Source organism: Zea mays, chromosome 2, assembly GCF_902167145.1.
Source record: "Zea mays cultivar B73 chromosome 2, Zm-B73-REFERENCE-NAM-5.0, whole genome shotgun sequence".
In the NCBI taxonomy this organism is placed as follows: Eukaryota; Viridiplantae; Streptophyta; class Magnoliopsida; order Poales; family Poaceae; genus Zea; species Zea mays.
Window position 1 is genome coordinate 221,420,351 of NC_050097.1, and position 14,835 is coordinate 221,435,185.

The 14,835-nt window shown below is 51.1% G+C and overlaps 2 protein-coding genes across 2 annotated transcripts; one reads left to right on the plus strand and one right to left on the minus strand.

Moving 5' to 3' along the window:
* Positions 1–8,840: 8,840 nt before the first annotated feature.
* LOC103647906 (uncharacterized) lies at positions 8,841–10,529 on the minus strand. The gene is made up of 5 exons (XM_020549387.2): positions 10,378–10,529; positions 10,113–10,267; positions 9,662–10,013; positions 9,475–9,550; positions 8,841–9,314 (listed from the first exon to the last, which is right to left on the minus strand). Exons 1-4 carry the CDS (start codon positions 10,485–10,487, stop codon positions 9,478–9,480), a joined length of 690 nt encoding a protein of 229 aa, XP_020404976.1. The 5' UTR covers positions 10,488–10,529; the 3' UTR covers positions 8,841–9,314; positions 9,475–9,477.
* Positions 10,530–13,005: 2,476 nt separating this feature from the next.
* On the plus strand, positions 13,006–14,737 carry LOC100381563 (Uncharacterized protein family (UPF0114)). The gene is made up of 5 exons (NM_001174388.1): positions 13,006–13,349; positions 13,447–13,524; positions 13,619–13,718; positions 13,843–13,985; positions 14,142–14,737. The coding sequence occupies exons 1-5, from the start codon at positions 13,104–13,106 to the stop codon at positions 14,361–14,363; spliced, it is 789 nt and encodes a 262-aa protein (NP_001167859.1). The 5' UTR covers positions 13,006–13,103; the 3' UTR covers positions 14,364–14,737.
* The last annotated feature ends 98 nt before the right edge of the window (positions 14,738–14,835 follow it).

The following is a 14,835-nucleotide window of genomic DNA, read 5'->3' on the forward strand; positions in this document are numbered from 1 at the left end:
TCAAGTTGTACAAACACTCCCTGGACCTCACAAGTCATGTTTGCAAGTGATGCACTTATTTAGGGGGAGCTGTGCTACAACTTGACCCTTTGAGACTAACCATGTACTTGAGTTTGGTTGTTTTAGTCTCCAAGGATAATTGAAAGGGAAAAAGGTGGACTTGGATCATGCAAGACTTCCACTGCACTCCGATGAAAAGAGTAACTCTTCCAAGTTCATCTTTATACTCTTATTGCCTATTTGCTCTTAGTTGAAGATTTTGGTGAGGCAATGGGGTTAAAGGGCCAAGATTGATCCCGTTTTGGTGCTTAATGCCAAAGGGGGAGAAAATAAAGGCCAAAGCGATAAATGGATCAGCTACCACTTGAGAGATTTTGAAAACAGTAGAATAGAGCTTTTGGTTTGTCAAAACTCTTTTGTTGTCTCTCTTGTCAAAAGTTGGCTTCTTGTGGGGAGAAGTGTTGATTATGAAAAAAAGGGGAAGTTTTTGAAATCTTGAATCAATTTCTCTTGGAATGACTCTCTTTATGTCTTAACATGTGTGTTTGACTTAGAGATAGAAATTTGAGTTGGATTTGCAAAAACAAACCAAGTGGTGGCATAGAGTGATCCATATATGTCAAAATTGAATCAAAACAATTTTGAGTTCTTATTTGATTTGATTTTGTACTTGTTCTACTTGCTTTATGTTGTGTTGGCATAAATCACCAAAAAGGGGGAGATTGAAAGGGAAATGTGCCTTTGGGCCATTTCTAAGTGTTTTGGTGATTTAGTGTCCAACACAAGTGCCTAAGTGTAAAAAGGTGGACAAAGTACAAATCAAGAATTAAGGTATGTTTCTCAGACTTAGTACATTGTTTTATGGACTAATGTATTGTGTCTAAGTGCTGGAAACAGGAAAAATCCAATTGGAAATGTCTTGGCTCGAGCAGCCAAGAATCTGCTGAGTCTGGGAGCACCGGACTGTCCGGTGGGTCACCGGACTGTCCGGTGGTGCACCGGACAGTGTCTGGTGCGCCAGGCTGACTCGAGCGAAGTGGCTGCTCTCGGGAATTCGCTGACGGCGTACGGCTAAAATTCACCGGACTGTCCGGTGTGCACCGGACTGTCCGGTGAGCCAACGGTCGGCCGGGCCAACGGTCGGCCGCAGAATCTGCGCGCGACACGTGGCCGGGCCAACGGTCGGAAGGGGGCACCGGACTGTCCGGTGTGCACCGGACTGTCCGGTGCGCCAACAGCACCCAGATCTGCAACGGTCGGCTGCGCCATTTAAGGAAGGAGATCGTGCACCGGACTGTCCGGTGCGCCCGATGACAGAAGGCAAGATCAGCCTTCCAGAATTGCTCTCAACGGCTCCTAGCTGCCTTGGGGCTATAAAAGGGACCCCTAGGCGCATGGAGGAGTATACCAAGCAACCTTAGAGCATTCTTGATCATCCACACTCAGTCTTTGCGCATTCGTTTGTCATTCTCAGTGATTCGAGCTCCGTTCTAGTGAGAACTTTGAGATAGTCTTTTGAGCTCGATTCTTGGCCGTGTGTGTGCGCATTTTGCTGTGGATTTGTGTGTGTTGCTTCGCTCCCTTACTCCGTGCTTCTTTGTGAACTTTAAGTGTAAGAGCGAGAGACTCCAATTTGTGGAGATTCCTCGCAAGTGGGATAAAGATAAGCAAAGCAAAACACCGTGGTATTCAAGTGGGTCTTTGGACCGCTTGAGAGGGGTTGATTGCAACCCTCGTCCGTTGGGACGCCACAACGTGGAGTAGGCAAGCGTTGGTCTTGGCCGAACCACGGGATAACCACCGTGTCATCTCTGTGATTGATCTTTGTTGGTTATTGTATTTTGTTGAGGATTCCTATCTAGCCACTTGGCAATTATTGTGCTAACGATTAACCAAGTTTTGTGGCTTAAGTTTTCAAGTTTCGCAGGATCACCTATTCACCCCCCTCTAGGTGCTCTCAGGGCCGCGTGATGAAAATCCTTGAAGCCGAACAATGGCTGAAAGGTACCAACTCCCACGGAGTTGCGTTCCTCCAACGACAATGCGGAAGGATTGCGAGTGTCCCACATCCGGGGGCTCGGAAGGTGGAAAGACACGATGCATAAGGGAGCGCGAAGACATGGTCGCCTTTAAAGGGGGTCACCCTCCTTTTAAAGGCGACTCTCCCTACTTGCGTCCCCAGCCGTCGCGGGCTGAGTCTTCTCCAACACGCTCCAAGGTCCTCCCCCTACGGCGCGGGGGATGAGTCCCACGCGTCACGCAAGCTGGCCCAGAGCAGAAGAAGCCAAACCGTCGCGCGTGGTGCATGCAACCGCCCAGCGGTTACGAGCATCCCTCCACTTCCGCACAGACCAGCGGGCGAAAGGGCGGGCAGCCATGCAGGCGGCATGCAACCACGCCAAGTGGGCGCACCCCTCCGGCTTCCAACGCACCCAGCATGGGGGCCCATGCCCACGCGTCATGCAACCGGCGCGCCGGTCGCTACGTGCAAGCAACTGCACCGCCACTCGCACCACTGCCACGCCTCCTCGACTGCGGAACCAGTACCGCGACTCGAGGCAACCCTGCGTACGACCCAGCAGTGCCAGCCAGGCGCGACGGTCAATACGGCCAAAAGTGGGTCGGCAGTAATGGCGATGGCAGGCGGGCAGGAGCAGCGGTCACGTCGTCAGCCAAGCTCACGCCCCGTCCAGGGGCAGCGAGAGAACCCTCTCTCACGGCGTGAAGACGGCGCGCCCGCGTTTCGTTCCTCGAACGGCTCGTGCACGCGCAACGGCCACCCCGCGAACTACTCGCCCCGTCGCATTAACTCCGCGGCGGGACAAGCGGCGCCTCTGGCAGGGGAAGCGAGCGACGCTTCGCCTTCGCCATAATGACCGCGTCAAAAAAGGTATGCCACGTCATTCGATTTCGTATCCTTTTCCTTTTACTCTTTCTCTCTCTTACAACAGGGACCGGGAAAGGGGGATACCCCGAAAAGGATCCTTCTCCGTGAAGGAAACAGGCTCCGAGCCTCCCTACTGATCAGAGGTTCGAAGGCTGGCCCCTCGGAGGGGTTTAACAGCCGCCTCAGAGCGCGTGGGCTCCACACCCACTACTGGTCAGGGGTTCGAAGGCCGGCCCCTCGGAAGGGTTCAACGGCCGCCTCAGGCTACTCGGGCTCCGCGCCCACTACTGATCAGGGGTTCGTAGGCTGGCCCTCGAAGGGTTCACAGCCGCCTCAGACACGGAGCGAGGGATGACCATGGGTACGTTTGATACATAACCAAGGCTCGAGCTACGCTCCCGAGGTACCCTAGGACATTTCCGAGACCAGCGGGAACGATCTTGTAACGGAATCCCATCAGAGGGAGGCATCGAGCCCTCAAACCCCGTCGACAGGGGACCGGGTCCGGCAGATCACCCGCAGGTACTTTTGGGCGCGCCTTCGGGCCTCTAGCCGACCCCTAACAAATGGGGCACGGGCGTCCACTCGGATTACCCGCCAGCAGTTCACCGAAGACACCATGTTCGGCGCCCTCCGAGGGCAACATGGCGCTTTCCCCCCTCCTCCTTGCGGAAAGACGACGCAGGGGTGTATGTAAAAAAGTCGAGTCTGTCCCTGACCGTCCTCTCGCCCTGTGCAGAGGCTTGGGGGCTGCTCTCGCAAACCCGGCTCCGGCCAAACCGTTGACAGCGTCAACATACCAGCCCGAGAACTTGGGACCCGACCGTGCACCCGGGCTACGGCCAGCTCGCATGAGGGAACAACCAGACCAGTCGAAGCATTGCGCGAGGCATTAAGACCTCGGAGGAGTCAAACCACTCCTCCAAGGCCTCGGGGGCTACACCCGGCGGGTGCGCTCGCGCGCACCCACCGGAATAAAATGCAACCGAGAAAGGCTGGTCCCCTTGCAAAAAAGTGCGACAAAAGCCTCCAAGCGAGTGTTAACACTCCCTTCGAGGCTCGGGGGCTACTGTCGGGGACCATAATTAGGGGTACCCTCAAGGCTCCTAATTCTCAGCTGGTAACCCCCATCAGCACAAAACTGCAAAGGCCTGATGGGTGCGACTAAGCCAGGGATCGGTCCATTCGAGGGACTCGATCACGCCTCGCCTGAGCCCAGCCTCGGGCAAGGGCAGCCGACCCCGGAGGATCTCCGTCTCGCCCGAGGCCCCCCTCCAGCGACGAACAAACTTCCGGCTCGCCCGAGGCCCAGTCTTCGCCAAGAAGCAACCCTGGCCAAATCGCCACGCCAACCGACCAAATCGCAGGGGCATTTAATGCATAGGCGGCCTGACACCTTTATCCTGACGCACGTCCTCCAGTCGACAGAGCCGAAGTGACCGCAGTCACTTCGCCGCTCCACTGACCGGCCTGACAGAAGAACAACGCCGCCTGCGCCGCTCCGACTGCTGTGCCACTCTACAGAGTGAGGCTGACAAGCAGTCAGGCCCGGCCTCAGGCACCATAGGAAACTCCGCTCCGCCTGACCCAGGGCACGGACTCGGGCTCAGCCCCGGAAGACGGCGAACTCCGCTCCGCCCGACCCAGGGCTCGGACTTGGGCTCAGCCCCGGAAGACGACGAACTCCGCTCCGCCCAACCCAGGGCTCAGACTTGGGCTCAGCCCCGGAAGACGGCGAACTCCGATCCGCCCGACCCCAGGGCTCGGACTTGGGCTCAGCCTCGGAAGACGGCGAACTCCGCTCCGCCCGACCCAGGGCTCGGACTTGGGCTCAGCCCCGGAAGACGGCGAACTCCGATCCGCCCGACCCCAGGGCTCAAACTTGGGCTCAGCCCCGGAAGACGGCGAACTCCGATCCGCCCGACCCCAAGGCTCGGACTCGGGCTCAGCCCCGGAAGACGACGAACTCCGCTTCGCCCGACCCCAGGGCTCGGACTCAGCCCTGGCTTCAGCCGACGGTCTCCGCCTCGCCCGACCCAGGGGCTCGGACTCGACCTCGGCCACGGAAGACAGACTCGACCTCGACCTCGGAGGAGCCTCCACATCGCCCAACCTAGGGCGCGGACCGACCACGTCAACAGGAGGCGCCATCATTACCCTACCCCAAGCTGACTCAGGCTACGGGGAACAAGACCGGCGTCCCATCTGGCTCGCTCCGCCAGACAAGTAATGATGGCACCCCGCACGCTCTATGACGACTGCGGCTCTCAGCCTCCTTACGGAAGCAAGAGGACGTCAGCAAGGACTCAACAGCCCCGACAGCTGTCCTTCCGCCAGGCTCCAGCGCTCCTCCGACGGCCACGACACCACACGAACTGGGTGCCAAAACCTCTCCGGCTGCCACGATGGCATGTACTTAGGGCGCTAGCTCTCCTCCGCTAGACACGTTAGCACTCTGCTACACCCCCATTATACACCTGGATCCTCTCCTTGCGCCTATAAAAGGAAGGGCCAGGGCCCTCTTACAGAGGGTTGGCCGCGCGAGGAAGAGGACGGGGCAGGCGCTCGCGTGAGGCCACTCGCTCCCTCTCCCGCGTGGACGCTTGTAACCCCCTACTGCAAGCGCACCCGACCTAGGCGCGGGACAAACACGAAGGCCGCGGGATTCCCATCTCTCTCTCTCTCGCTCCGACCGCCTTTTTCCCCCCTTCGCGCTTCGTCTCGCGCCGACCCATCTGGGCTAGGGCACGCAGCGACATTTCACTCGTCGGCCCAGGGACCCCCCGGTCTCGAAACGCCGACAATAAATACCTATAATAAAGTCAGGTTTCACTTTTAATTTTTATACGTACGTATTTGTCATACTCTCAAAATTATTGTACAAGTTTTAGTTTGGGTAACTCTATTATTTCAAATATTAAAATGGATAAAGAAAAAGAGAGAGAAACTCTCTATATATAGAGGATCCAGTAGTGTTATCTATATTTAGATAACCATTTAGATGACGTTGTTGGAGACATAAAGGGGGAACTTCTCTAAATTTAGAGTATAGGACGCTCTAGAAGACCTATTGTAGAGAGCCTAATGTGCAAGTCTCACCCACGCCCACTGTCACGCCTTTCCATCAAATGGTTCGACTGTATTTCTCATCTCCTGTTTCAAACTACACTTTGTAAACGTTGTTAAACAATTCCATCTACAGCGTTACGTTTCCCTATTTGCACGATCCACTGAAGACAGTTAGGATGGATAAGAGGGGATTGAGGATATGAGGTGATTAAATCTCTTTCTGTTCAAAATTAACTAATAAGAGATCTAGTCCCCTCTATTTTACCCTAACCAAAAAAGCCCATATTGATTTTACTATTGACTATCATTAGTCATTATCTTTCAAAGTGTTTTAGGGATGTTTGGTTTGAGAAATCACTCTATCCAAAATAAAGTGGTGCACCATGAATTCATTCCTCAAATTTGGTGGGATGATCTCATTCCTCATATTAGTACTAATTAACTAACTATGAGGAATGAGGTGGTGATGGATCAACTCATTCTATTCATCAAACCCAACCAAAAAAAGTAAGGAGCGAGAAAGATGATGGACTAACTCATTAATCAAATAAAACACCCTATTAGTGTGTAACTTTATAAAACACCATGTTAGTGTGTAACTTTTACCAGTCACAACGAATCACCTGTACAACTTTGCTAATGCATTCTTATGACATATGTGTGTTTTTTTATTTTATGTTTTAGATCCCTATGTACAGTAGTTATCCGCTAACAATTACTATCACTTTTACATCAGAAAAAACACAAACAATAAATTAATTATTTCACGGATCGGATATGACTGTATCGAAGCTAACTAATAAGGCCTTGTTCGTTTGTGCCGGATTGGTGGGTCGGAATGATTCATAACCGGATTGCTTCTTTAATTTATATGAACTCTGATTAGATAGAACGATTCCGAATACAATCCGACAAAAACGAACAATGACTAAGTGCTTCTCCGACAGGGCAACAAGATGCTCTAAAACAGGCTGTGTTTGGTTTCATAGAGATCCGTACCTTGGATATTGTGGTGCAAGAAAGAATCTCAATTATCAACATTTTGTTGCATTTTATTGGTTAACGTGCTCATATCCCAGATTCTCAGAATCGGCTGGTTGCCACTTAAAATTGTTTATTTATGAACCGATGCGGTAGTAATTTGGATATGGGTTTTAGTTTTCTCTGGTCATTCGGGCTGGGCGTGGGCACACGTTGATCACGATTCACGCATGTGAATAGAATGGATCTGCTCAGTTTATTGAAGAATTCCCGCGGTCAGACACTCCAACAGTCCGACTTGACGGCTTGCCTGCACGTGTCGCCTGGTCCACGTGGACCCCGTTCTGCCTGCCACCTCCCGGCAAGATGCGGGATCCAGCCTGACCGGATACGAATCACCTCTTTTACGTACCGCCTTGACAGCACAGAAAGCCGGTGAACTCGTCGCCATCATGTCCTCATCATGCGGGGGGGCGCTGTCTTTCTGGCTGCCATAAAAAAATAGGCGGATTTTCCACTGATCGGGTGATCATCAGGGATACTGTAGAGTATAAACTTGTCGTTTCTTTTCTTCTTCTTCTTCAGAACAGCGTGCAGGTTGAGCAAATAAAGAGGCAGCGTATGCATAATATAACCAGGTTTGTGAATATATGCATCTCTGATTCTGTTCCGATGGTCACCGTCACTAGCTTTTACACTAGTCCCTTCGTTAGTTCTTATCTCTTCTCAAGCGAACATTTCTTATCAAGCCAAACCAACTCTAAATTTCTTTGCCAAACATGCGTATGTTTAGAGCCTAGACAACATTTTAAAAATATTTTTAATATAACCATTTTCTTCTTGTTTGGCACGTACGTGTAGACTGATATACGATGCATATAATTCCAATACATACCGTCTGTTTGGTTGGTGTACGTCGGCATGCAACCGCACCCGCGGAGTCTTAAAGCAACTTTTGTTTGGTTCACTTCACTTCGTATACAGGTTGAACGGATGCAAATCACAGGCGCAGCCAGGCTCCAGCCGTACGCGGCCCACGAGCGTACACCGGCATGCAGCTGCTGCCTGTGCAGGCGCACCCAAACCAAGACACATGTATTTTTATGTTTTCTATTATATTTCATAATTAAATTACATAATCATCAAACTGATTTTATATTCATGCTTTTAAGATTTTTGTTAATAATCACCAAGACAATCGTTATGTAATATTTGAAGATTTATTTATACACTTTTCTATATACATGTTTTGATACACACAACCAAACAGAGGTTATATCTATCCTGAATGTATCGACGCAAACAACCAATCAAAAGCATATGTATGAGCTTAGCCTGTGCATAATGAACCTGACTCCTCAGGTACGAGCCTGTCTTCAACGGTACAACAACCAATCACACGGATAGCAACACTAGACGACCGATTTGTATAATTAGATTTCTGGTCATTTAATTTGTTGTATAATTAGCTTTCTGATCATTTAATCTGTCTAGTCACACACTCTATTATGTCTTGACCGGTAAAACAAAATGCTCTAACTTATAGCTTTGTCTTGAGCTCTTGCAATTTACTTATCTACTTCTTTCTATGTTGAGCACTCGATGCGAGAGACTGTCAAGGCTAGACAGGCTGCCGTTGTTGAGCTTGAGCGATGTAGATTACAGGATCGTGAAAGGCCGGCTCTATAGATAGACTGGCAATTGGCACCAACCACTACACGCACTTGTTTCTACACGAAGGACCATGCCGCAGCATGGAGCGCATGACGCCCAGTCAGATACCATACCAGGATGATTGTTCTGTCTGTATGTTTCTGACTGCACGAACCAAATTCCTGAGCGAGTTCTGCAGTCCTTTAATTGCGCTGCTGTCAACTGTGACTAGATGCTCATATGTTCCTCTACATGTATGTCAACCGTGGGGAATCAAAACAAGCTAGGCTGTCCAACATATGTCGAGGACAAAACCTATGAAAACCCTACGTACAATGCTACTTGCTGAAAATGGTACTGACGAATCGAAACTCAAGCTTCCAAGGAGAATGAATGGTCTAAGGTTTGGTTCTACTTAGCGTTATGTTCTTGCATAAATCAAATCAACAACGAAAGCATGCATGGTATCTCCATTGCTGTACCATTTTCCTGTCCGGGGGGGGGGGGGGGGGGGGGGGGGGGGAGGGGGGCTAATATGACAACCTAGCTTATATCCTATACTTCTCCGTAGGAAGGCACAACCAGGTCATTATGACAACAGCAGGTACAAATTACTGGATACACTTCAAAAGACAACTTGGCCTTCTCCAATAGCCGGCCCTACAGTAAATATCTCGTTTGCTATAAACTGAACTTTGTTCGCTTCATCAGACCAGTCTGCGTCCTGAACATTTATTCAGAAAACGATATATTATATACACGATATACCATGCGAGTCAATAACTATAATAATGCACTTCAGAAAGACTAAGGTATGGTTAAAATGATTAATCGTGCCTGCGGCATGTTCCTAAATCCTGATTTGCAGCTCTAGGAACTCTTACATTTCAATTCACTGATTTGAAGGCCTTAGCTGTTGTTCTAGGAACTCTTACATTTCCGCCCACCTGCTTCAGCAGCCTGCAAATTTCGCACGAGCAGAAGCACGCAGATACACAGGTTTAGGCAGCAATCAGGTAACCATTGCTAAAACCGCTTCAAATGGGAGCTGGAGGCAGGAGTCAAGCTCACCAGCGTATCGCCTTGCTCGTGCCGGAGTTGTCGCCGACGGCGGCGCAGATGTCATTCTCGGTGGCCGGCCCAGCTTGCGGCCGCGAAAACCATTGCATGATCACGTCTGCTTCCCTCGGCTTCTTCCCGCCAGCAGCACAACCCGCCCGCGGAGCCCGGCGGCATGTCCCCGACGTGGCTGTGGAGCCCGCGGACGCTGCGGCCGTGACGGTGCTCCCTTCGCTGGCCACGGCGCTGCTCCTCTCGATCTGGTTGTCGTCGCCGCAGCTGTCGATCTCGATCCACACGCCCTTCCGCCTTTTCTCTGCCTCGGTATGGAACAGCGCGCTTGTGGCCTCGGCGAGCAGAGCACCTGGAGCCAAGGAGCAGAGCCATCAGTGCGTAACTACAGAGGACTGAGAGGAGGCTGCTCGCAACAGTGTGCTGAGTCGAGGAAACGGATTGCACTTGCACAGCTTAGGTTCGATGAGGTGGAGGGAGGCGACAACGGAGAGCACGCAGAGGGGGTCGACGGGGCGGCCGTGCTGCGTCGAGTCGGAGACGCACGACCTGGTCGACGCGGCGGAATAGGAGGACGAGGAGCCAGAGCAGCAGTAGAACTCATCGCTGCAATGCGGAGAAGCGCGCCGCAACGGAGGCTCGGTTAAATTGCGGTGATGAAGTGCAATTCGGTAGGGTGATGAGCAGATGACGCGCGAGGCTGGCGAGGAAATTACCCGTGAGCGGGAGGAGGCGAAGGCGGGGCCGGCGGGGGCGTGGAGTCGGCGAGGAAAAGGAGGGCGCGGGCCCTGGAGACGTCCGCGAAGGTGGGATATTCCGCTCCCATGCCGCGGGCAGAGGAGGAGCAGTCGCCCGATGGTGGCGGAGGCAGCGGTTGACGACTTGCTGGGCTCCCGACAACTGTGATTTTGTGGCGGATTTTCGAAAAGTTTCGGTGGTGTGGCTGTGAGGCTGGTGAAGAAAGTAGCGTCCTTAGAGACTCTTTATTTTTTACTATCTATTTGATTTTTTATTTATCTCTTCATAAATATTAAATTTTATATATAACATATCATTTCAACAGACTCTCTAACTTAGCTAGCGAAAGTTGCTAGATAAATTTAGACAGTGATAAAGTTAATTTAGAGAGTCAGATAACTTAGCAAATTAAATAAATAATCTGTTAAAGAGATATTATATTATTAAGTAGTTAAAATTTAGCTTAACAAGCTATTTAGCTAGTCTCTTGAAGCTCATTTTTAAAATTTCGAGCGTTTTGGAACGGCGGAGGTGTTTGGCCAATTCAATTGATGGGCCAAAACAAGATTCAAATCTGACCCATTGCATTGAAAATTGCTCAAGAAAGAGGCCCACAGTTTGGTTCAAGTCCAACTTCCGTTAGGGGCTATTCCCTCAATATTTGGGTGTCTGAAATTTTGAATAATACCACCGAGTAGCAATTTTTAACACGAGAATTACCTGACCCGAATTTTTCGCATAACCTGAGTACATAAGTTATGGTTGTTCAACGTCTTTCAAAATATTCACACACTACTTATCTAGTACATTTTTTTCAATATAACTTGTTCTAATCAAATTTCTCAATATGAAAATTTGTTCATAGTACATAGAAAAACTATGGGCACACTAGTAAAGAAAGAAAGAAAAGTGAGAAAATAAAATTGGATGCAAAAAAAAAAAAAAAAAAGAAAAGGTAAGAAAAATAAACGAGTGTCAGTCTATGGTCATGGCAAAAGGGATGTTTATTGATATGTGTTCATCCCGAAAGGATGAAAATCATATATAGATATTTCGTATCGGAGTCTAACTATTTAATTTTCGACTGTAGCTGAATTCAATAACCAAAATCTATTTTTTTGATATGTTAGGACAGATATCAGTATTTGAATAATATATATTCGATTTCAAAATTCGAGAGAAAAAAAATAGGATACGAAACGATCCTATGGCACGTAATGCAGTAACTCGTGTATCAGGTCCGGTTTCGTCCCTAGCTGCGGGTTCTATGTCAGCGGGACCGCATAGGCATGGCAAACATGTGATGCATTTTGCACCGCCGCGGCTCTGGTCTCTGCATGTGCATGCATTTGCTGGCCCAAACCATCGCACGGCGATTTTCGTCTCCTCCTCCTCCTCTTCTGATCTGATCATCTCGCTCTCGTCCAGTCCAGAGTCCAGACTAGTCCGGACCCGACCCGCCGGCGACACGCTCAGACTCAGAGACAGACAAAATAGTCAATCTACGGCGGCAAGCTGCGCACCGTTCCTCTCCGATCCAATGGAACGCCGCACACGCGCTCTCCGGCCGGCACCATCTCCAAGCAGCAGAGCAGTACAGGCTATAGATGTCCAAACAGTGCGGGCCGCCCGTTTGGCTCGTGGCACGGCACGAATTTAGCCCGGTCCAAACACGGCCCGGCACGGTCGGTTACGGGCCCGGGCCGGGTATGGGCACATATGGCGGCCCGCGTGCTTTGGTCCGGCCCGGCCCGATAAATGGGTCGGCCCGACGGCGGCCCGCATATTTATGTAAATATTAAATATGTAAATACATTTAATTCTCTCATAGTATGTAAATACTAAATACGCGGCCAAACATATATAAAATGCATACATAAATATAAAATGCATACATAAATATTTTATTGTCTTAATATATATAAATAATATGTTATTATATATGATTAATTCTGTTAAATATATGTATTTATATACCGTTCTACTGTTGGTTCGGGCCAGTGCCCGGCCCGGTCCGTTGAGGCCCACCGGGCCACCGGGCCGGCCCGGCACGATTTTTCCCTGTGCGTGCCGGGTTTGGACATGTCCCTAGGCACGTGGGCCAGCCCGACCCGGCCCGAAGCATCAACGGGCCGTGCCTGGCCCGACCCTATTCGTACCGTGCCGAAACGGGTTCGGGTCGGGTCCGTGCCGGGTGGCCCGTTTGGACATCTATAGTACAGGCTAGCGATCCGCCTCTTCCCGCAACGTGTGGGTTTGAGCAGCTACCCCACTCCAGTTCCAGTACACCGTCGTGTCGTGCTCGACGGCGCCGGTGCTCGTGCTCCACGCGCTGCTGGAACTGGAACAATTGTTCGGTTAGCTCTCAATCCATGTGAATTGAGCGGGATTGGATGCGTTTGAATCCCAAACAACTTAAACTTCTTCACAATTTTTTTCAATCTCCATCTAATCCATGTGTATTGGGAATAACCGAACAAGCCCCAACAGTGCCACTGTGGCAGTTACGGGGAAACATCCGACAGCGACGATGCGCGAGGCCAGTACCAGATATGTCCCCGTCCCGCCACACGCCTTCTGCCCACCTCTCCTCCTTCGGGTCGTCGCTCCACTCCAGTCCAAGTCCTAGCCCGCCAGGAAGCCGGAGCATCGCGCCTGCACCGCACGCCCACAGGCCCACAGCAAGCACCAAACAAGCCAAACGATGGCGCTCCTGGTGCTGCGCGCGCCTGCAGCCGTCCACGCGGCCTCCCGGCTGCTCCCTCCGCAGCCGCGGCGGCGGCGGCGGCTCGTGGCCGTCGCCTCGGCGGCGTCCTCCGCGCCGTCCGGCGAGGTGTCGTCCCAGCACGGCGGCGGCGGCGGCGGCGGCTACGGGATCGTGGGCGGGCCCAACGGCAACGCCGTCGTGCCCGCCACCAAGTCCACCGTCGTCGAGACCACCGTCGAGAGGGTACGTGATCCTCTCTCTGTCTGACGTTCCCTCACCACCATCCATGCTCGTCTGATGACGCAGGCGGCCGCCGCCGCTGTGCCTGTGCTCGCCGCAGGTTATCTTCGATTTCCGGTTCCTGGCGCTCCTCGCAGTCGCGGGGTCACTCGCCGGCTCCCTCCTGTGCTTCCTCAATGTAAGCGATCTTGGATCTCTGCGTCCCATGTATGGCTGCTTCCGCTCCAAGGTTCATGGATCTGCTTATCTAACGTCGATCTGCTCGTGACCAGGGCTGTGTCTTCATCAAAGAGGCATACCAGGTTTACTGGTCGAGCTGCGTCAAGGGGGTCCATACGGGACAGATGGTCCTCAAAGTCGTCGAGGCCATCGGTGAGATGTGCTAATCTGTTCAGTCAATTAGCATCATCGTCGTCAGCGTTGTTGTTTCTCACTAGAACACTGTTGCTGCTTTGCGTTGCGGCGGTACACTGTTGCGCTGCACAATCCTCTGCAGATGTGTATCTTGCTGGAACGGTCATGTTGATATTTGGGATGGGTCTCTACGGTCTCTTCGTCAGCAACGCTTCCGCGGGTGTTGGTTCTGAATCCGACCGTGCCCTGAGCGGATCGTCGCTGTTCGGGATGTTCGCTTTGAAGGTAACCGTCAGAATTTGAAATCTCCATCATTTTTTATATACCTTTTGAAGTAAGGAAGCCATATTATTCTGTTTGCTTACATTGGACTCGCACACGCATGTATCATGTCTGAGAACTGCACTCATCGTTTCTACTGATTAATTCTTGTTCATGCAGGAACGCCCCAAGTGGATGAAGATCACCTCCCTCGACGAGCTGAAGACAATAGTGGGGCACGTCATCGTGATGATCCTGCTGGTGAAGATGTTCGAGAGGAGCAAGATGGTGACAATCGCCACGGGGCTGGACCTCCTCAGCTACTCGATCTGCATCTTCTTGTCGTCGGCCTCTCTCTACATCCTGCATAACCTCCACAAGGGCGACGACCATGAGGAGTGAGGAGAGTGTGCAATATAATGCCGAATCTGTAACTCTATGACAGAAGAGATAATGGTTAGGCTTGGGTTCAGCTGCCATGTACCTTCCTGGACCCACGTTTCAGTGAGCATGGGTGTCACCTGACCTGACATGCCCTTTCAAAGCCTGGTCCTGAACTCAGACCACCATCTGTTTTACTATATGGTCTGTATAGTATGGTTTTATTTCGTAGTGATTGAGGAGAATTTCATTTTTCTTCCCCCTCTTGTTTCAATGGACTGTAAGACTTCTAAGAGACCTACTGGGCTACTGGCGCCTATTGCTTTGGTTGGTGTGGTTAACTGACGGTACTGTGGTGTATTCGAAAGAAAAGAAAATAACTGATGATGGTGTCCAGTACTAGATTTTTAAGGTACACACGGTGTAACTTGTCTATCTGATACAGAAGTTGTTTGAGGTAGTACCTTCTTAGAGCCTGTTGCTTCTAATACAA